At 38.7% G+C, this 20,968-nt stretch overlaps 1 protein-coding gene across 2 annotated transcripts in view; it reads right to left on the bottom strand.

Moving 5' to 3' along the window:
• LOC114477008 (semaphorin-4G-like) overlaps nt 1–20,968 on the bottom strand; it is a 27,979-nt gene extending 7,011 nt beyond the window's left edge. The window contains exons 1-14 of one of the 2 annotated variants that reach the window (XM_028469033.1): nt 20,663–20,968; nt 14,613–14,895; nt 7,422–7,570; nt 6,724–6,786; nt 6,534–6,632; nt 6,070–6,163; nt 5,863–5,976; nt 4,901–5,055; nt 3,818–3,993; nt 2,700–2,844; nt 1,379–1,601; nt 1,105–1,220; nt 870–1,024; nt 445–503 (exon numbers count right to left, since the gene is read on the bottom strand). In XM_028469033.1, coding sequence (XP_028324834.1) covers nt 445–503; nt 870–1,024; nt 1,105–1,220; nt 1,379–1,601; nt 2,700–2,844; nt 3,818–3,993; nt 4,901–5,055; nt 5,863–5,976; nt 6,070–6,163; nt 6,534–6,632; nt 6,724–6,786; nt 7,422–7,570; nt 14,613–14,742 — 1,678 coding nt within the window. In that variant the 5' untranslated portion in view covers nt 14,743–14,895; nt 20,663–20,968. Of the gene's footprint in view, nt 1–444; nt 504–869; nt 1,025–1,104; nt 1,221–1,378; nt 1,602–2,699; nt 2,845–3,817; nt 3,994–4,900; nt 5,056–5,862; nt 5,977–6,069; nt 6,164–6,533; nt 6,633–6,723; nt 6,787–7,421; nt 7,571–14,612; nt 14,896–15,295; nt 15,419–20,662 lie in introns of those variants that run through there. The other variant, XM_028469034.1, reaches the window with a different exon arrangement.

Below are 20,968 nucleotides of genomic sequence, written 5' to 3'. Positions count from 1 at the left end.
AAACAAAAGTGTTGCGTTTGTATTTTTGTTCAGTATAGGTTTATATTTGAGAAAGTATAGAACACAGTTGTTTGAGATTGTGGGTGGTGTTTTAATTTGGAAAATAAGAATATTTAAAAACATTAAAAATGTAATTTTAATCAGTAATTTCAGGTGACCCACTTTGTATTCCGGGCGACCCCACATGGTGTCACAACCCCAAGGTTGAAAAAAAAAAACTGCCCTAAACACTGAACATATGGTTGGTCCAGAAAGGCTTAATTACAAAAGTTACCACAGATGTATCCAACAAAAGACCAGAGATATGTTTTACTGAATCTGTGTAATGGGAGAAGCTTTTGTCTTGGCTTGATTATCAAACAGTTTTGAGTCTATTTTTAGTTTATTTTCATGTTTTAGATGCCAAATCTGACCGAGCAGTGCAGTGGAGAGATCTGAGCGTACCATTGTGTGTGTTCTCACATCCTGTGCTGCCATGCTGGATGTCTTGGATTAAAGTTGATCTGCGAAAAGAGAAAAAAAGTGACAACAATTATGCAAAGAAACACTTGGAGAAAAAAACTTTTTGGTGTGAAAATGACTTTTCCCTGCTCATTGTTCATTTGCACCATATTCTGCCCTGTTCATATCATCGTCTGATCTCTTACTACAACAGACGCTTTCAACCACCGCGGCATATCTGTTCAGATTGATCAGCACTGAAGTACACAGCTGCACGCTATGTTTACTCTCAACCCACGTCAGGTTTTCACCAGCATTGTGATTACACAACCTCACTGACACGATGACAGGGCACTGTGGTACTACACAATAAAAGGACAACGGCTGTACTTTGATCACCTGATTTATCCGTGCAAACACACGCTCACCTATTTGAACATGTCATGATGTCCACACACTCCGCGCCGCTCCAGCCACAATGTGGATCCCTGGAAAAGATGCAGTCGTAGCAGGAAGTGTATCTGCTGCAGCTGGAGAGCGGCAGCTGCACCACACCTGACGGAGAGCTCACGTACACACTCATCTGATGACAGGAGAGGATTAATAAAGCTTTTTCACTCTGTGTGTGTGTGTGTGTGTGTGTGTGTTGAAATGAGGTGCTACCTGTTTGGCTGAAATCAGCAGATTATTAATGGGCTGTGGGTCTTCAAACAGCTGAAGTTCCTCAATGATGTGCAGCTGACCTTTGACTTCTACAGCTTTATGCAGCCAACCATCATCTGCACATAACGACAAATAAAAGCGTTATTTTCAGATTCAGTTTTAGATCAATTCAGTTAGAATTGATTAGGTTTGCATAGCTTTCCTTTTGGGGGAAAAAAAGATTAATATCAACAAAGACCACAGAAAGCATTATTTTATGTGAATCCAAGCCTACCTGTGCCCATGTATAGTACGTGGTAGCTCTGTCCGTCTAATCCTTGGAAAATGTGTACGGCTATGTGTGTGTAGTCTGTTGTCCTCCTGAACAAAAGGGGGCGTCGGTCTGAAGGTTGAACCGGTTTGGACATCAGAGGGTGTCTCCTCACAAAGTCCAGGACATCATCAGGCAGCGAGGTGGACATGTTTATGCCCCTGGCCCTTAAATCGTTGGTGATGCACTAAAGCAAATGAGAACAAAAAATAAGAACTAGTGAAGTTTGCTGCAGGAGTCAGCATGTGTTAAAGCAAAAAGGATGGAGAGCTTTTGGAGGAGGCTTACAGGCAAAATGAGGGGATCAGGAGTAACGAGTGAGTCAGGGAAAGACGGAGTCGGTGTGAAACGTGATATAACTACAGTTACAATCAGCCTGTGTCACTACAGCAGCCAGCTTGGGCTGACATGGAGGCGACTCAGCCGACTCGTTACCTGACCTGCTTCCTTTGCCTTTTGTCCTTTTCAAATGACTCTAGCCGACTCAGCTAAGACGATTTCACACATTTTTAAACCCCTGACCAGTTCTCTACATCAAAGTTAAAATTAGCTCCCTAAAATGTTGAAGTGACAGAGGATAATGTCCACTATGAGCCTCCACCACGGATGCTGTGCAAAGCTATTGTCACCAAATCCATGAACGGGAATTAATCGCCATGGAAATGGGTCTCTGTGACATAAGCTGGTTGGGTTGTGAATCAAACATTAGAGGATGTGACCTTTTTATTTCTCTGTCGTTTAGTGCTTGGCCTCGTCTTGTCATGTATATCAAAGCTGCTGGACACATTTTTTTTTAGATTTTTTTGAATCAGAGAAATCTTTAGTATAGAATTAATAAAACATTAAATCCAAGATAATTTGCTTGAAAAATGATGTAAAAGTTTGAAGTTTGGTTTTTATCGCCACCAAAAAAACTCGATATTTTCGCACACTGCATTATGGGATGTTGAGTCCTGTAAACGGATGCATAAAAGTGTTTTTACTTCATTGTTACTGTGATTTAATGTGTTTCAGAATCACAATCAGAAATACTTTAATGATCCAAGGCGGAAATTATTTTTTGAAAGAAGAAATGCTAATCAAAGAAAAGAAAAAGAAAAACTTACATAATTAAGTAAAAGACTGTTAATTAAATAGGGATTAAGTACAAGTGCACACCGTGCTGTAAAAAATATATAAAAAACTTTTGGTGTGCAACAGCTTTAACTTTTAGATTACTTATCTGCCTCATCATGTGTTTTTTAGCTCTCTGGGAAAGCAGCGTAGCCTGTGTGAGTGTGCTTACCATTCCAGGTCGGGGGTCAGGAATCTTTCCAGTGTACTCTATCCACTTGGACCCCGAGTCTTGATTCTCCATGTAGGGTCCTTGGAAAGCTTCTTGGACATCAAACAGGGAAAAGCGACACACTGCAGATGCCTTCACGTTTTTCCTAATGACAAACACGCACAGTGACAAAGAGCAGAGCCCGAGCCACTGATAATAACAGCTGTAAACCCCAGGGTTGCCATAGTGACAGCAGAGAGACAAATGAAAGGAGTGTGCAAGTGGGAGGGCAGAGATGCTATGCACCAGATTACAAGTCCTGCATCTCCGAGATGAGTCGGAGGGGAAAGATAAAAACTGCAACTATGAGGAGTGGATCAGGAGGGGCTGAGCTCAATGACAGAGGAAGTTGGAACTACCACTACTTATTGTCAGCTGCTCATGCTTAGTGAGGAAACAAATACATGATATAGTGTTCCATGGAAGAATAACTACTGGTAGTTTTTTAATGTCAGAATAATTCATTCTAATTAAAAATCCTGCTGGTTTACATCAGATGAAGCAGAATCTGGAGACAATAATCAAACAATCAATAGTAGAACAAATACCTTCGTTTTCAACATAGGGGATGCTGTTTTATCAACAAATTTCGACTTTGTAGCCTCATCAGTCTGAATGTGAACTTTAAGCAGGAGTGCTGAGTGTGGTCTGTTCCCAAACTGAGCCCCTAAAGGTTGTATAACCCTAAACAGGTGCCACAACTCTGGCTTTTTACTGTACAATGGTGTAAACAAAGATTTTTCAGACTTGGGTTTGAGTGAACCAGGCTCTAAAACCATTAAGTTTCATAAAAACCACATCTAACACATCAGTCGATGGTTGACTAAATCCACCAGGATACACATTCTAAAAATTATTTTCTGAAAGTTTATTCTCCTCAAACCTCAATAGACCGTCGATAGATGAATTATTTCTACTTGGCTGTGAGAACGACACACGCTGGGTTTGGATTCCTCTTAAATCCCTTCTTTTCGTTCTTGATTCTCTGAGTTTCAATTGATCTTTTTTCCCTTTCTGTCTCATTCGTTTGAGTACTTAAAACCCCACCTTGATGGGGATTTTGATATATTACCACTCACCACTCTAGGCCGAAGATGCCATAGAAGAGCGAGTCCTGCGGTGTGCGACCAGGCATGAAAAACACGCTACGCAGCATGTTGAAGTGGAAGTCGTACTCGGGAAGAGAGCAAGTCAGCCTGGTCTTAAGGAAGGATGTCCAGCGCTTCTGAAGGGTTAAATGGCCTCCCCGGTCACCCTGAGGGAGGAGGAGAAGAAAACACATGGTAATAAAGAAGAGGATCAAAAGGTTTACACAAGACTTAAAGTGGCACACAGGAGAATGTGAACGGTCAAAAGATGGTAGATGGAAGTCCTAAATGGAAGATTACAATGACAATGATCAGATAAACTCACAGGGAACCTTAACTTAGGAGGGTGACTCATTTGAAAATCTCGCTATGACTTCATATAACTTTTGATTTTAACTTTCAAATGTAATCTGCCTGCAGCACAAGTCACACAAGTCACAGCAAGGTATTTCTTTTGAGATGAAAACTGGAATATGCTGCTCTGCTTTTGCAGGAGAGCTACTGAGATGTTTTGTGCTACCAAAAGAGAAAATAAGGGTGTAGCAGTGCAGAGTTGACACTAGTGCAAACCCTCACTGAGAATCTTAATCAACACAGACGAACCAAAGTAGTTTTAGCTGCATGCATCTGTCCCTCTTCAACCCCAGCTGCCCCAACTTCATCTATCTAATCCCTCACTTAAAGCCTGCGTCATTAATTACACTCGGGTGCTTGTTTCAAATGCACTTCTCATCCTGTCACTTATCTATAAAAACATTCCTACTTAACTGAGATTTTTTTTTTTTTTTTTTTTTTTTAAAGGATTTTTTTGGCTCTAGTGGCCTTTATATGACAGTTGCTTGACAGGAAAGGGGGTCAGAGAGAGCAGGGAATGACACGCAGGAAAGGGTCACAGGCCGGGAATCGAACCTGGACCCGCTGCAGGTGAGGAACTATAGCCTCTGTACATGGGGCGGGCGCTCTACCCACTGAGCTAAACACCGCCCCTTAACTGAGATTTTTTTCATAATTTATCATGACGCAAGTTTACGCTCACAGTTGAATTTCTTCTCGCAGTTTACTTCAACTTCTCACCTTACAAACACGAGCCACCCGAGCCACTCGGCTTTGGCTGGATGTTGGGGTCTGTTCCTGGATTTTCTCAGTGAAGAAAAAGTAAATCTTGTCATCATCACCAATGCTGCTGCCAGAACTCTCCGTCACAAGAGCTGATCCCACAAAGTCTGCCTCTGCAGAAGTAAGGCACACATCAACTGAAATTAGACACCAAAGATAGAAAGAAGAAAAAAAAAACAGTCTTGACTTGTATTGACCTGTGTTGTGATTTTTTTTACTGGCGGAGGTGAGCTACATCTGAAGCCACACCTGCATCCACCCCACAGACCTCCACTAAAATCTTTATTTATTTTTAATTTTTATTTTCATTTTATGAGAGCATTATAATACAGTGCACACTTTCAGTCAACATACAGTGGTTCATCTTTTGCTGCTCACAAGGAACAAAATACAGAAGGTCAAGTGAATTACTTTAGAAAACTCAAGAAACGGGAAAGATGTACAGTATATATATATATATATACATATATAAATATATACACTTATACTGTGTATATATATATATACACTATATACATATATATATAAAGTAAATAAAGAAAGATCCTCTAGGGAAATTTTAAATACAATCATAAGTAATACAAACCAATCCTTAGGCCCAATAGGTCATCCATCACTAAAATCATTCTAAGCAAGTTTTACTATTGTTGTCACATTTGTTTAACTGTTGTATTTTCCTCCTTTAGTTACGTTGTGACTTAATACACAACTATTTGTGTCTGTTTTTGCTCTGGGTTTGATTAGCAACCTTCAGCAGTTTTCTGAACTCATAATTCAGATCTCAGAGGTAAAATTGAGTTTAAATGTAATTAAGTGGGGCGCCTGACAAGTGAAAGTAGGGATATGTTGATAAATGTTCAGCATTTTAATAAAAACGCCATATCAACATGAAGAAATCTATTTTTAAAAAATGAAATCACCATTTAGCCAGCGTGTGGGAGCATCCTCAGTTTTCAGCGTAGGCGATGGAAAGTTACGACGGATATCTGGAAAGCTCCTGAACTCATACTGGGTAGCTGTGTACATCTGCTCATCTGGAAGTGGAAACAAACAACAAATATTTGATCAGACTGGGACGGCAGAAGTTTTAAAGGGGTTAACACTAACAGTGTGTTTAAGTAGCTCACCTATCAGGAGGGCAGTGTAGCCTGTTGTAGGGCCATAAGGACATTTATCTCTGCCTTCTTCAGGCTGAGATGACATCACAAATCTTTCCTCATCCTGGGTGAAAGAGCAACAACAGAATGTATAAAGACCATAAACCACTTTGATAATCAAGGATAGCCCATTATTCAGAAAAGTAGGTGAGCTGCTTTGAATCACAGCTACCATCACATAAATAATTCCCACCATTTTTTCTGACATCCAAAACCACTGCATTTAAACCACTATTGAACACATGCAGATACCAGTGTTCATTTTATCATAGTTTGTCAAAGATTTTTTCAACTTTTTTTTCTTTTTTAATGCATATACTCTTATGCTGTATATTATCTTAATGTCATTTAGTTGACTAAAACTAGCCTATAACTGAAATAGTCCTGATGACCACATTTTGACTAAAACTAATTAAATTAACACTGCAACTTACGATGTATGCACAGAGGGGTCTAAAAGCATGAGTCCCACACATGTAGAGATGAGTCGAATTGAATCTCTGGAGGAAGCGGATGTGATTGAAACACTCCGTCTGTAAAATACAAGCAACAAATATTAATACCCAGGAGAGGACAAACCTGAACATGAAGAACTGTAATATGAATAAGTAACTAAGTACCAACCTTGTTATCTTTTCCCTTGAGCAGACACTGATGTTTTTGGTCCGCGGAGGCCTCCCACTTAATCTATTCCATAAAGTTCGAAAGAAGAAGAAGAAGAAGAAGAAGAGTATCATACTGCTGCTCATAAAGTATGGAAGGCATCAAGAATATCTAAGCAATAAGTGAAAGCTACTTAAATATCCTTTGATTTAATAGATTTTTTTGACCAGTTTGTGGAATATTTTGAGAAAAATTGCAGGATTCTGGAAAGTTTTAGACTTCTTTCACCAACAATTGAAAACTGAATTATTTGGTCATTTACACAATGATTCACATTTTCTCTTTCCTTTTTACTTTCTTCAGCGGGCCAAATCGGATGCTCTGAAGGGCTGGATTTGGCCCTCGGGCCATGAGTTTAAAACATGTGCTTATAAAGCAAAACTTTAAAAAAAAAACCTATATGGTAACAATGAACAAATAAGTAATCAGTTCTTTATGCTTTTCTCATTGACGTAATAATCACTACATGATAACACTTGTATGAGTTATTGTGGTAAAAAATAATACAGCTACACACAAGGGTGAGCTCACACATCCCAAAGAAATATTGTTTTCACTGAACAATCCTGCAGTGTGGAATGCAAATCCAGCTGCGTCGGAGATACAACTGTTGAAAGTACACAACACACACATATACATAGAGGAACCAACACACTCACAGTGGGAGCGACGCTGGCTGAGATGTCAGAGGCATTGAGAGCAAACACAGCTCCTCGCGCTCCGACGTAGAGACGCTCCCCGTCAGCTTCCAGAAACAAGCTGCTGTAGTTTACAGCTGATGAGTAGAAGCGCCTGCAGCCCTGCAGACCTGAGAGGAGGAGAGGAAAAGAGGAGAGGAGAGGTTGGTGGTTAATGAAGCTGACCTTTCGCTGCTTCTGCCCCATCTATTTATGCAACACAGCTCCTGATGGCATTTTAAAACATAAATCCCATACATTGATATGCCACACATATTCTTTAGTGGTTGAATCAGGCTTACAATGCTCACCAAACATTTGATTTAAAATGTCAGAGTTGAGACTTGAAATCAGAGGGATGATAGATTATGATAACCATGATGATGACAACCCAGTTCATCCACCAGTTTAACCGTCTACCCCCCAAATGCACAGCCCTTATTGGTCATATTGCAGCACAAATCTGTGCACAAACAATGGCTCCAGGCCTGGACTGGAACACACATGCCTACGTATATCATAATGAGCATGGTGATCCTATGGACCAAACCACAGTAAAATGCTATTTATTTTTTTATTTATTTGTGACAAGGGACGATGCACATTAATGGACATGAACATGTAAATGTAGGAGATTGTAGCCACAGGGTAGTTTCCATTCGTATTCCGCAGCAGGTTGATGTGTACAACATAAATTACATTTAAAAAAACAGACAGACAACTCCAAAATCAGACAGCATGGACAGTACAATAAAATGCAAAGACTTAAATATATCAACATTTAGTTGAGGACAGACCAGAAATAAAGTGACCATTGCAGCTAAAGTGCATAAGGCAGACGATAAAGTGCAAACATGCTAATATTTTGTCTCAAATAAAAAATTGCACCTCGCCCTTAGTCTGGTTGGTTTTTAGTTAAAGACCTAATATTATTGCACATAGCCCCATTGCACATGGTTAGCATTAATAAATGAAGGCATTATGTAAACACATCTGTCATTAGTGAGTGACTAATATGGTCCATTTCGAAAAGAACAACTGTGTTGGTATTTTTCTTTTAATGATTCCATGAAACAAAATGTAAAGTAAAAGGCTGTGTGTGGCTTTTTTTTAATAAGTGCCATCATTATATACAAACTATTAAATTCAGTTCATGACTCCAACTAGACCTTAATAAGAAAGGTCAAAGAAGATACATACATACTTGAAAAAGGAATCACGATGTGTGGAGATCCGCATATTAATACATCATTTTAAACATCTGGGGAAAGTATAACCATCAGGGTTGGGCAAATTAAAAACTGGGAGAGTGAATGCTTCTGCGATGTAAGGTGACAGCCTGAGAATAAAAGCAGAGCAGATTCTAATCTCCTCTGACTGAAATCCTCGCTGTACGGTTTTCAATGCGATACGTGGATAGAAGACCTTGTACTTTTATTCTGTGAAACCTTGAAAAATATATTACATTGAATTAAAAAGTCATAATAATTGCATCCATCATACTACACACATCCTTTCAATACACAACAATCAGTGTGTGCTTTATTGGAAGAACAGAAAAGAGGAAGAATACACCCACTCACTAAAAATATCATTTTACTATGGAACCAAGCGTGTACAAGTTAAGGTTTTTCTAATGCATTGATGCATGAAGTCTAATTAGCAGAAATCCCAAAATGAAGCCAAATATTCTTGCGAGCATCAGATTGAATCACGATGAACTGTATGCAAAGCTTATCAGCAGATACTGATGTAAACATTTTGTCTGAAGACAATGTAAAGTGCAGACGCCTAAGACCTGAAGAAAGACTGAAACTAAAACACAAGAACAAACACAGCCAGATAAAACAATAGCCCCAACAAAGGACAAAGACAAACATAAGGGCACGCCATAAACGCTATCACATTACACTTTACACACACTGCATTTGTTAGTTAGTTATACAAACAAATGGTCATTTGTAACCTGTGGTAAATCTAACAACGCAAAAATCAGCTGTTATTCACTAGACCTTAACAGCTCTTTAGGTGAAAAACAAGCCCTGATTTCTGCAGTATATTAAGAACACGCATTGAAACAACATTATGCTCAGGACCAATTTAAAAAGTACACGTATTTCCATTTGTGGAGAGCTTGATAAAACGATTAAACAAAGTATGATCGAAATGCAGTTTTAAAAAATTTACAAAAGATAAATCTTGGAAAAGTTCATTTATGGAATTATGTTGATAAAGAAAAAGAAATGAGTGACACATTATTTAATTTCAAAAAGAAAATGCCACAATATTTTTTAGAGAGTTATGTGAAGATTTATGTTTGTGGTTTTTTTGTTAAATGTTGTATATAAAAGAAGGTACATGTGTATATATGTATTTATATATTTTGCATTATTTGAAAAAAGGCAGCTCAAATGTAATTGTTAAATGCTTGCATTTATTTTGTATGTAACTTACTTGAATGTTATTTATGTTGGGCATACAAACATTTTGCTTCTGCCTGTTTCAGTCTTGTTATATATATATATATTTTTTTTAATTGTGATTTATGTTTGAATGTTTTTTTGTTAGACTGAAACAAACAAATAAACTAAACTAAAACCTAAAAGTACAGAAATGAGGAAGGAGAATGTAAATCTCATTTGGTTTTTTTCATTTGCTTGTTTGGTTTTGTTTTATTTTTTTGGAGTATTTTTTGGTATTGTCCATTTCGTTTTTATTGGATTTTATTGGATTGGATCTTCCTATCCCTTGTCGAATGAGTAAAAGGTGCATTATATTGAAATGAACTTTTAATTTTATTTTACAGAGATTTTTGTTGAGATTTGTTTATTCATTTTCTATCTTTTTTCATCCGTTCGTTCGAAATAAATGAATAAATATTAAGACTGGTCATTAAGGTACCCAAAGTTTCTATTCATAGCTTTTCTTTCACAGCAAAACATGGATTTGAGCAACAGAAGATAGAATAAATTGACTTGGATAATGAACAAGAACATTTTGTATATCTTACATACTATCCCATACAGTAGTGACACTAAAACACACACAGAACACTGAATCAAACCAAAGGTTACACGCTTCATCTCCTCCATCAAGTCTCTGTTTGACAGGCCCACAAACTAAGGAGGCTTTGTCACACTAACACTCAGCGAAGTGACACGCTGTACAGTGCGTGCAGACACGCTCACTGCCTAAACAAGTTCCTCACACAGGCCCTTCAATGCTGGACTGTTATGCAAGTTCTACCTAACGTGAGCAAACAATCAATCTTTCACATTTAGCAAACACTAAATGATCGTCAGAAAACCTGCGAGACACAGCAAAGTTATAATTTAACGTCATTACCATCTGAAGGGGTGATGGTGACGCTGAACAGGTTTAACAAAGATTTGCAGTGGAATTCCGTCCCTATTGCATCAAATAGCAGCCCAGCGCTCAACTGTCTGTGTTCTTAAGAAGTCTAAAGACTTCCACCAGAGGACGGATGGTTTTCAAGTAAGCCGCCATTAGGATTCTTATCAGCTACAGTGAAACACAATCCACTCTGCCTCCCATCAGCAGCAGCACAAGTCACCCTGAGCTGCTGCTGATTGCTCAGGTCTCTACCGACTTATCTTCTCACAGCAGGAAAAAGTCTGTCATCTGCATTGGGTTTTCAGAACAATCTTTTTTTTTTAAATTATGAATGAGGACAATATATAAGAGATACTTAATGTATTCTAGGGTGTAAGAAAATATCGATTCTGCAATATATCGCAATATTTCGCAGTGCGATTGCTGTATCGAACCAAAAAAAAGTCAAAAATTATTTTTTAAACCACGTTGTTTGACAAAAAAAAAAAAAATTTAATTGTGCTAACATATGCATAGCATGTAAACCCCCAGTCACTACGTGTCAGTGAACCACATCAGACCTTGTTAAACTACCTCACTCCTCAATGCATTTTAGCTTGGAAGTTGATTTGCACTTTTATTTTCATAAAACATACTGAACACTTTCATAGGTGGATGTGGCTACATTTGTCAAGAATGTAAGAACTTGTTCTTATGTTGGTACTTGAATTACAGTCAGTTACCATTTACTTGGTCTTGCAAGCAAAAAACTAAATTGAAATAAATTGTATTTCATACCATTTTGTCATTGTGAAGGTGAAATTTGTAATTATTGATATTGCAATATATCGTATTGTTTAGTATCGGTATACATTGCATCGTGAATTGTATCATAACGTCAAAGTTTTGGCAATGCACAGCCCTAATATACTACATGTATCAGAGTGACCACCTTACAGCATGAACTAAGTTACTCAAGAAAACAAACCCTGAAGAAAAGCTTGAGACATTTCACTTTACGATAAAAAAAAAAAATACAACAAAGCCCATTTTAGTCTGAGTTTACAAGATTATACAAGACAAGGGGGTTTTAATTTTGGCCCTAGACGAAAAGAAAAAGGCGAGTGACGCAAGAAGAGCAGCCCAGATGATATTATTTACTGAGCAAACACTCGCCGGCCTCTCTGCCGATGTGCACTGTACACTGTGTTCAGGGACACACACTCACCAAAGCTCCAGGCTCTGGACTGTGGTGGCGTGACAACCTCACGTCCTTATGCGTCAGGCCTGTTTACGGTTCAGTGTATTCTGACGTGCGAGCCGCACAAAAATAAAAAACACAAGTACAATTGGTTGTCAACTCTGGAACTACCTGTCGGGTTCAAATCAGGGCGTGTAGGAAAAAGTGTTTGGAGGACTTAAAGAGTAAGTACACCCCAAACCAACTTTTTACTGCTGAATATATGTGTATTTGGGTATTAAATAGAGCTGTTGATTGATCCTAGCCCCACTCTTCACATTTTAGTAAAAGTATCTTAATTGTGCGTATTTAGCTGTAAAATGTCCGGTATACTAACCACTAAGGGTTGAACGCCGGCTATTACAACTGAATTTTGCTCTTGGTTGAACGGTAAGCTCTTTAAACCCCTGTGTAATCACTTTAACTGTTGGCCACGCCTCTCCTATAAAACCTGACACCCGCTTCCTTGCAAACTGAGGGGCGTAGGTTGGACTGACTCTGAAGGCGAAAAGTCCTCCACCTCAAATGACCTCTCTGTGGCTAAAGTGTCTGCACTGTCGAACACGCTCATGTTTAGCTCGTTAGCTAGCAGTTGTGATGGGTTTTGATTCTGTGTGTGCGGGCATGGTGGAGAGGGGGCGGTTACTGAAAGTAGCTGGGCGTGTCTTACCGCTACAGCAGTAACGCCCATAATCAAGGATCTTTTTTTAATTTCCCTCCTAGTGGCAGCTCAGCAGAAAGCAGAGGTGCACTTACCCGTTAAATCAGGGGTGACCAATTCCGGTCCTCGAGGGCCACTATTCAGCATGTTTTAGATGTTTCCCTCTTCCAACACAGCTGATTCAAATGATTAGGATCGTTATCAGACTTCTGCAGAGCTGGATGAGGAGTTGATCATTTGAATCAGGTGTGTTGGAAGAGGGAAACTTCTAAAACATGCTGGATAGTGGCCCTCGAGGACCGGAATTGGACACCCCTGATTTAAATGGTTTGTCCTCTGTGTACAACTTTGAAATAAAACGTGAAACTCTCATTTTAAAATTACTTCAATTAAGATGAATCAGAATTGAAGCTGCCTTCTTCCTTTGAAGTTCAGTGTCTTTTGATTTCAAGAGAACAATCAAGGCAAATTTGTGCGTGTGTACAAAGAGAAGTATTAAAGGGAAGTTTTTATATTGAATTATACATCAGGAGAGAAACAAAGCAAGGACTAGAAGTAAAAAAGAAGAGGAACTTACAAACGGGAGTGTAAAGTGGAAGAGTGCTCACTACTGAAAAAAAAAACTGAACCAAAGAAGAGCGGCTGCCCCACCAGGACAGAGGGGGGGGTGGATCAGTGAGAGTCATGTAGGAGGAATGAAAGCACTTGATTTACAGATAGTGAGATAAAGGTATGAGCCAACAAAAAAAAAAACATTGGATGAATTGCGCTATACCACAAAGTGCAAGACAAGAGTTGAAAAACAGAGATGGGGGTCATTGAAAAAAAGAGCTAGTATCAGCACATCAAGTAATAAAAAAAAGAGCGATCAGGTAAGAAACCCACAACACAGGGAAGTATTTTCGCTGTAATACAACTGTTGTCATGGTTACGCTGCTTCTTATCAACCTACAGTGGTGTCAGACACAACGGACGCTTTGTGGAGATCCTCTAATGTTAGCGCTCCACTCATCCGTTTCCACCTCTGCTTCCCCTCAGGCTGCATGTCATCACTCCAAGGGTGGGCAAATAATTATCACGGTTGAGTGTATTAAAAACCATCAGGATGCGTAACAGAGGAGGTAGGTGTTGAGAAGTGGGAGGGAGGAGAAATCAAGCCAGCTTACAAAAGACTGGCCATGAAAAGAGCAGAGAATGAGTGTTTGAGAGGTAAAAACACAGGGAGGAAGAAAAGAGGCTGCGGCTCTCAATCAATACGAGGTTTTACAGCCTGAACTTAACTTCAACGGCTGACAAATGTGGTTTAAATAGAATTCACTCTGTCATAACAATGTTATTTATTTTTATCACCGTTATTATTATCAAGTAGTTTAATACGTGTGATTTAGTCATGAACGAAAGTATTGTCACCCCTGGAATTTTCCCAGAAAATACACCATTTCTTCCAGAAATAGTTGCAATTACAAAGGTTTTCGCGATACACGTGTTTATTACCTGTTACTTGCTACAGGCGAGTTTAAACAAACTTGATAAAATGATTTATCCACAGTTTTGAAAGGGTGCCAACTATTTTGTCTAGTGTGTTTTTTTTTTACTTTGTGTAAAATGATGTAAAGTTTGGCTTTTTCTTTGTTTCTTTTTTCAATGCATATAAAGGAAATAAACAACTGTACACCAATAACATTTGCAATTGTAACTATTTCTGGGAGAATTTGTGTATTTTCTAGAAAGATTCCAGGGGTGCCAATACTTTCGTCAATGACTGTATTGTTACACTTCATAGTAGAAACACAATCACACAAAAATAAGAATAACGGCTTTCTAGATATGTGGTTAAAATACGCAACTTCCTCGGTACACGAGTGAAATTTTCTGGCCGCAAAGTTGTCAAAAAAAAAAAACAACTTATGCTACGTATGTGAAAGTTTTTGCATCTTACCGCTGCTCAACACAGTGATGCGTGGAGTCACGTCGATGTCCAGGGGCGTCCTGAACAGGTATCCAACCGCCGCTGTGCACAAGCAGCTCAGCAACAGGAGCAGCACAGACAAAGATGGAATGTCCTGCATTTTTCCTCCAGGATATACATATATATATATATATGCATACAATAGAACTCACTCACACATATTCACCCAATGACTCTCTTCCTCACACACACACATGCACTGACATAGACACTGGCAGCAGAGCAGGCAGCTTCTTTGATGCGCTGAGGAAACCTGAAGTCATAAAACACACACAGGGAAGAAGAGTGATTATAAAAGTCAGAAGTTGAAAATGAGACAGATTTATGACACGATACAAAAAACGAAAAATAAAGACAGACACACACTGGATAATAATCATTGGTTTGGTAGATCAATGACTGAGAGAGTGAGCTGGTGCAGATGCTGCAAAGTCTTTACAGCCGCCGCTGCCGAGTCCACATACGCCGCTGAAAATATCATTAACCAAACAGTTGACTGTCAAACAGAGCTACGTGCTGATATTACAGGCAAACACTTGAGGATTGTGCTGCAATGTGGAAAGATCTGAATCAGTGTGTGTGTGTGTGTGTGTGCGTGAGTGTGTATTTGTGTGTGTGTGTGTATGTGTGTGTGGTCCGAACAACAAACGTACCTGAGAAGAGAGAAATCCAAGAGCACATGAGACGGTGAGGTGTGCTGCTCTCTAAGAATGCTATTGTTTCAGCAGAATAAGATCCTTATCGAGAAGTGATAAGAGTGACTGTGGGAGGAGTGGGGGGGTGTGTGTGTGTGTGTGTGTGTGTGAGTATCCCATGCAGCAGACAGTACACCAATGCTTAGAAACACACGGGCACAGACTTGTTTATGATTATTGGTGTGAATTTCTTTTTGAACCAATACAGACACATATTTACCATCAACCTGTTTTCTTTGATTTTGTGCACACACACACACACACACACACACACACACACACACACACACACACACACACACACACACACACACACACACACACACACACACACACACACACACAGACACACACACACTATTGCACTAACTGACATACCACCAACACATATTTACACACATGCAAAAGAAGCGCAGTGAATGGAAGGTAAAGCACGAAGGTCTGTGACTGGTTTTGCACAGAAGGTCTCAGTCCTGGTCCCTCAGGGCTGACACCATGACAACGGCTGGATTAAATGCTGCATAATATATAAACAAACACAGCGGAAAGCAGGTGTGGACAACAGAAAATCTACTGACAATAGGATATATCCGTTGGCATTGTGGTGTAAAACAGAGTTAAATAACATTCCGTGCAGAGGAGACAGAGAATTTGGGTGCGTTTGTTTAAAGGCTTAACTGCAGAGAGGTGATGTATTTGTATTTAACTTGAGAGTTGAACTTTTCCTACTGTCTTGGTTAAAACATTTATTCCTTTTTTTCTCACCTTTCACAATTTATTACATTTTAATGCAATTTTATGTTTCTACAGCATCGTTAGGTCTTCCAATTTTCTTTTTCAAAATTTCCAAAATTTCATTTCAGGGGTTATTCAGCATCGCAATTTGTTTCCGTTTTATTATCTTTCCCTGTTCAGGTTATTTCACTGGCATAAGGTTAATATTAGGGATGTCTCGATGCAACTTTTTCATTTCTAATATGATACCAATATTGCAGCCTTGCGTATCGGCCGATACCAATATTGATCCGATATCAGCATGAATCATACATATTTGTATTACTTTTTTAATTAACTGTAGGTATGAGAAAAACTGACCCATTTATTATTAACCAATTGGTTATATACATTTTAACATTCCACATAATATCTACAGTATTCTACAATTGAATAAAATAAATTAAAAATGAATTAACAGAAAAAAAATTAAATAAATTGGATATTTGAATCCAATATTCGTTTTCAGGCTGATATCGGACCGATATTGATATCGGATCAGGACACCCCTAGTTAATATAGAGTCAACTCCTGTCATTAATCTTACAGTTTATATGCTTCAGATGATGTACAAAATTAGGATTGGTTACACTGAAATTACGCAAGATTACATTGCAACGTTACGTTAGCCACGCAGCTAGACTTGCAGCCACCCTTGCATGAAACCCAGCGCAGCCATGTGATTGTCGATGTTTCTGCTGTGACGTGTCACCAGGTAAAATGACCACCAATTCAACCAATACACCAACAACTAAACTTCTCTTTGTACCAGAACCGTTTCAGGTTTGAATGCAGTTGTGAATAATCTGAACCGCTTGTTCATCAAGACAAAAATAAAAACACTTCAGGTGAAGCTCTACATTCATTTTCAATCACTGGATAACATCATCACTACTGGATCCGTTACACGTAGCGAGAGATTTTGAACTGGATTATCGGGCAAAATCGGACACATTCATTGATATAATCTTTCTCTCGAAGGTTTGTCACACTTTTGAAAGATTCAGTCACCTTCTTTTCTGGTGAAAAATAGCATGTAAGATGTGTGATATTGTTTCAAAACATGTATGTGAGGAATTTTCGAATCATGTCGGGGACCAATTTTAAATAAACAAAGAAAAAGAGATTAAAAAAAAAAAAAAAAAAAAAACAGGTTAAATTGATTTTTACATTTAAATTCTGTTTTTTTTTCCTGTCAATTTTTCACAATCATAGAAAACTGGAGGAAGTACGTCATCTTAAGTTGAGCCAAATCAGAATCTAGGAGACAGTCAAAACCATGTGCTCCTAAAACTATGAAGAGTTTATCGCTGATAGAAAAAGTCAGACTAATTAAGGCTCCTTTTAAAAAGATGGCAGAGGACGTTCACCAAGAGGCTCCTTAGAAGTCATTCATCCTCATCATCAGGCACATCCAATTACCTCAATCGGGCAGTCATTGTGTAAAGCTTGCTACAGAGGTCCTCATTTTTTTCAATGGAGTGACCATTATTCACACTGAAAAGGAGACTGATTTAATGTAAAAGAGGACGACGCACAGAATAAAAGAAAGGCTGAAGGAAAATCCCGTCACTTTTTCAAATCCCTACCATAAAAACCAATTAATCTCACCCTGATGAAAGCAGAACTCTTCAATCTGTAATTAGGCACCGTGCACGACGACCAAAAACTGCAAAATAATTACAGTGACAGATGCTTTAAATACTATAAAGCAGAGGTAATCGTCACTTTCCTACTCATGAGTCAACCTCTACTCATCCATCTTTCTCCTGATCTGTCTGCCAGCTCTTTGTGCCACGACATCCATTGAGAAAAACATGATTTTATCAGGCAATCATAGAGTCTTTCAACCTGCTTGAATGGAGGAGAGCGGGGCATGGCGGTGACAGCCACTTCAACAGACGACATTTGTCCCAGAGGATGCAAAACTCTCTATTTTTGAGGTTTGTAAGTGGAACAAATGGTAGAAAGACTGCTCTAAAACACTCTTGTCTCAGATGCACAAAGGGAAGTCATCTACACTGAACGCTCTCTGTTCATAGCTTAAAAAGAAGAAGAAAAAAAACACCACTCCGGTCTGTCAGACCATGGTTCACATCAGGGGTACACGAACAAAAGAAACTGGGCTGTGTTTGGTCAGTGTATTTCCTGAAATGTTGGCTGCCATCAATATAAAGTAAAGGAAAAATTGTGATGTTGGTTTGCTGCAGGAATCCAAAACTTTTTCAACGTCTAGAGTTCTTCCTTGACAAAAACCCTTTAATTCGAAGCATAACGTCAACATAGATGCATCTAATGGTTTGGGTAAAAATGGTGGATTAGGTGCTGAGTAAAAACAGTCTGTCCTTCAATGCGCGATACGGGGATTTAAGAGTCTATTCCGTCTATATCTCATAAAAACCACCTCAAATTTTCTGTCAGAGTAAGAAAAAGTAGGAAAAACACAGGAAGAAGTTAGGTTGATTAGTGCCATTTTAAGTGCAAAGATCCATTGTTTTTTATTGATACATCGATTGGTTAAAGACACGATCCAATCAAATCGATGGAAACCCAAACCATTGAGCAACATTGTCATTGTTAGCTTAGGATTGGCCTTTTTGTGAATTTTTTTTTCATTATTTTTATTTAAATATATCTGAAACGTTTCAGCAATTAAACTTCCCCTTTAGATGAAATGTAACTGATTGTGTCAAATTGGAATTTAATATTGTCTTAAATCAATCAAAGGGTCCTGACTTAAAATGAATTGAATCATGGCAGACTTTGTGATATCGGCATATATCGTACCGTTGTCCAAAAAATCAATATTGTAGTCATGAAACAAGATTATCATTTTGTGTTTATTGTTATGTGTATTTTTTTTAGTCATTTTGTAAATTTTTGTTGCAGTTGTGTATAATTTTCTGTAATTTTCGTGTATTTTTATAGTCATCTTGTGTGTCTTGGGAGTCATTTCAATTATTTTAGCTTTCTTTTGTGTATTTATGTTGTCATTTTATGTATTTTTCACAATTTTGTTTGTTATCATAAAGACATTCTGTGCACTTACTTTTGGGGCCGCACAAAATAAGTTTGAGGGCCGCATGTAGCCCCCGGGCCACCAGTTGCCTCTGCAATATCAGAGAGCCTAGTCCTTCTGTCATCAAAGTTCATAGCTTCTTGTTTTTAAAAAGCTTATCATGGTTGCCCTTTTAGACTGAGCTGAATCCCAAAGTGATTCAATCAATAGTCATCATTCATCATACATGCTTATTACAGGTGATCACAGTCAACAATTGCATACAATACAATTGTCAGCAACAGTACAAGTTATTTATCACATGTTTGCATAACCTAATGCATAAATTGTGGCTTTCAGCACACGGACAGATAAGCAGGTACAAAGGGGTGGTGGTGGTGTTGGGGATGGGGGGAGGGGGTTCTAATGATTAAATCAACACCACTGGACAGAAATTGTTGGTTGGATCTTAGAGAAAAGATCAATTGATCTCATTGATCACGTTAATAACAAGTGTGTGTTGTCCATGTGGACAGTTTGCCTATGTGTGAGGCGAGCGAGTGACAGAATCAAAGTCCACTGATGCAGACAAAGATAAGACTGATAGAAAAACACTACGGCAGACATAGGCAACTGGCGGCCCGGGGGCCACATGTGGCCCTCAGTAGTGACAGACCAATACATCAGCCGGCCGATATTATGGGCCGATTTTTGCGTTTTTTACGCGTATCGCATCGGCAGATGTGGGCTGCTGCGTTTGCCGATCCGTATTATTTACAGAGAGCAGAAATATTTGTTACTTGTTCTAAATCACCTGTTTTTAATATTTGTTAAATATTTTTTTTACTTGTTCTTGTTCGACATCACCTGTTTTTAATATTTGTTAAATATTTTTTACTTGGTGTCATTCTACCTCACCTTAGTTAATTTCAATAAATGTTCCTTTTTTAAAAAAATTTAGACTCGTACAATTTATCATTATTGTATAATTTTTATGATGTAAATTGAAGAAAGAAAATCGGCAGAGTCCGTATCGGTCATCGGCTAAGGCTGATGGGAAAAAAAATCGGTATCGGCCCTAAAAAAAATCCATATCGGTGGCCCTAGATCTAATTTTGGGCGGCCCCCAGAACAGAATTGTTATTCATGAAGTTGGAAGTTGTATGAAGAACAACATATTACACAAAACTCTAGAAAAACACAGAAAACGACAGCAAAATGTCAAGAAAAGCACATTGAAAATGTGTATGCAGACACATATTTAACACAATAACCTCCTGTTGGGACTATATTATTGACTAAATATGATGGTACAGGTGAGGAAATGACAGGTTTATGCTTCCCTCAGTAGGTTATAAAAATATAATGATACGACCGCAACAGTGACACACAAAGGGAATACATTACATAGATTTAAAAAGAAAGAAAGGAAGAAAAAAAACACATTTTAGGAAGACTATCCAATAGACATAAGCTATAAAGCACACCATGGCTCAAATAAACTGTGTTTCAGTGGTTAATGTCGATATGTTGAGTTAATATCGGTATCTCACCTGAATGTGTGCAGTATAATCCCAGAAAACAAGACGTTTGCGCTTCTTTGAGCTCCGTTTAATCCAAGAAGTAGACTTCTCCCGTCCGTCCGTGAGTAAAACACACACAAACGGACCAATAGCCCCAGTCCCCGCACCGTGTCACAGGTGGCCCGCCCTCCCACTGCGTAGCGTCCACTACCTCCTCCACCAGTATGGGGAGCTGGGAGGAGGAAGGCTTTCCCTCCGTCTCACTGGTTATAATGGATAACAAAGCACGAACAGGACCGCAGAGCACTTTTTACCACTTTCAGAGTGCGGTAAATG

This window comes from Gouania willdenowi, chromosome 15, assembly GCF_900634775.1.
Source record: "Gouania willdenowi chromosome 15, fGouWil2.1, whole genome shotgun sequence".
In the NCBI taxonomy this organism is placed as follows: Eukaryota; Metazoa; Chordata; class Actinopteri; order Blenniiformes; family Gobiesocidae; genus Gouania; species Gouania willdenowi.
The sequence above is the reverse complement of the archived record's forward strand: the minus strand, read 5'-3'. Positions and strand labels throughout refer to the sequence as shown.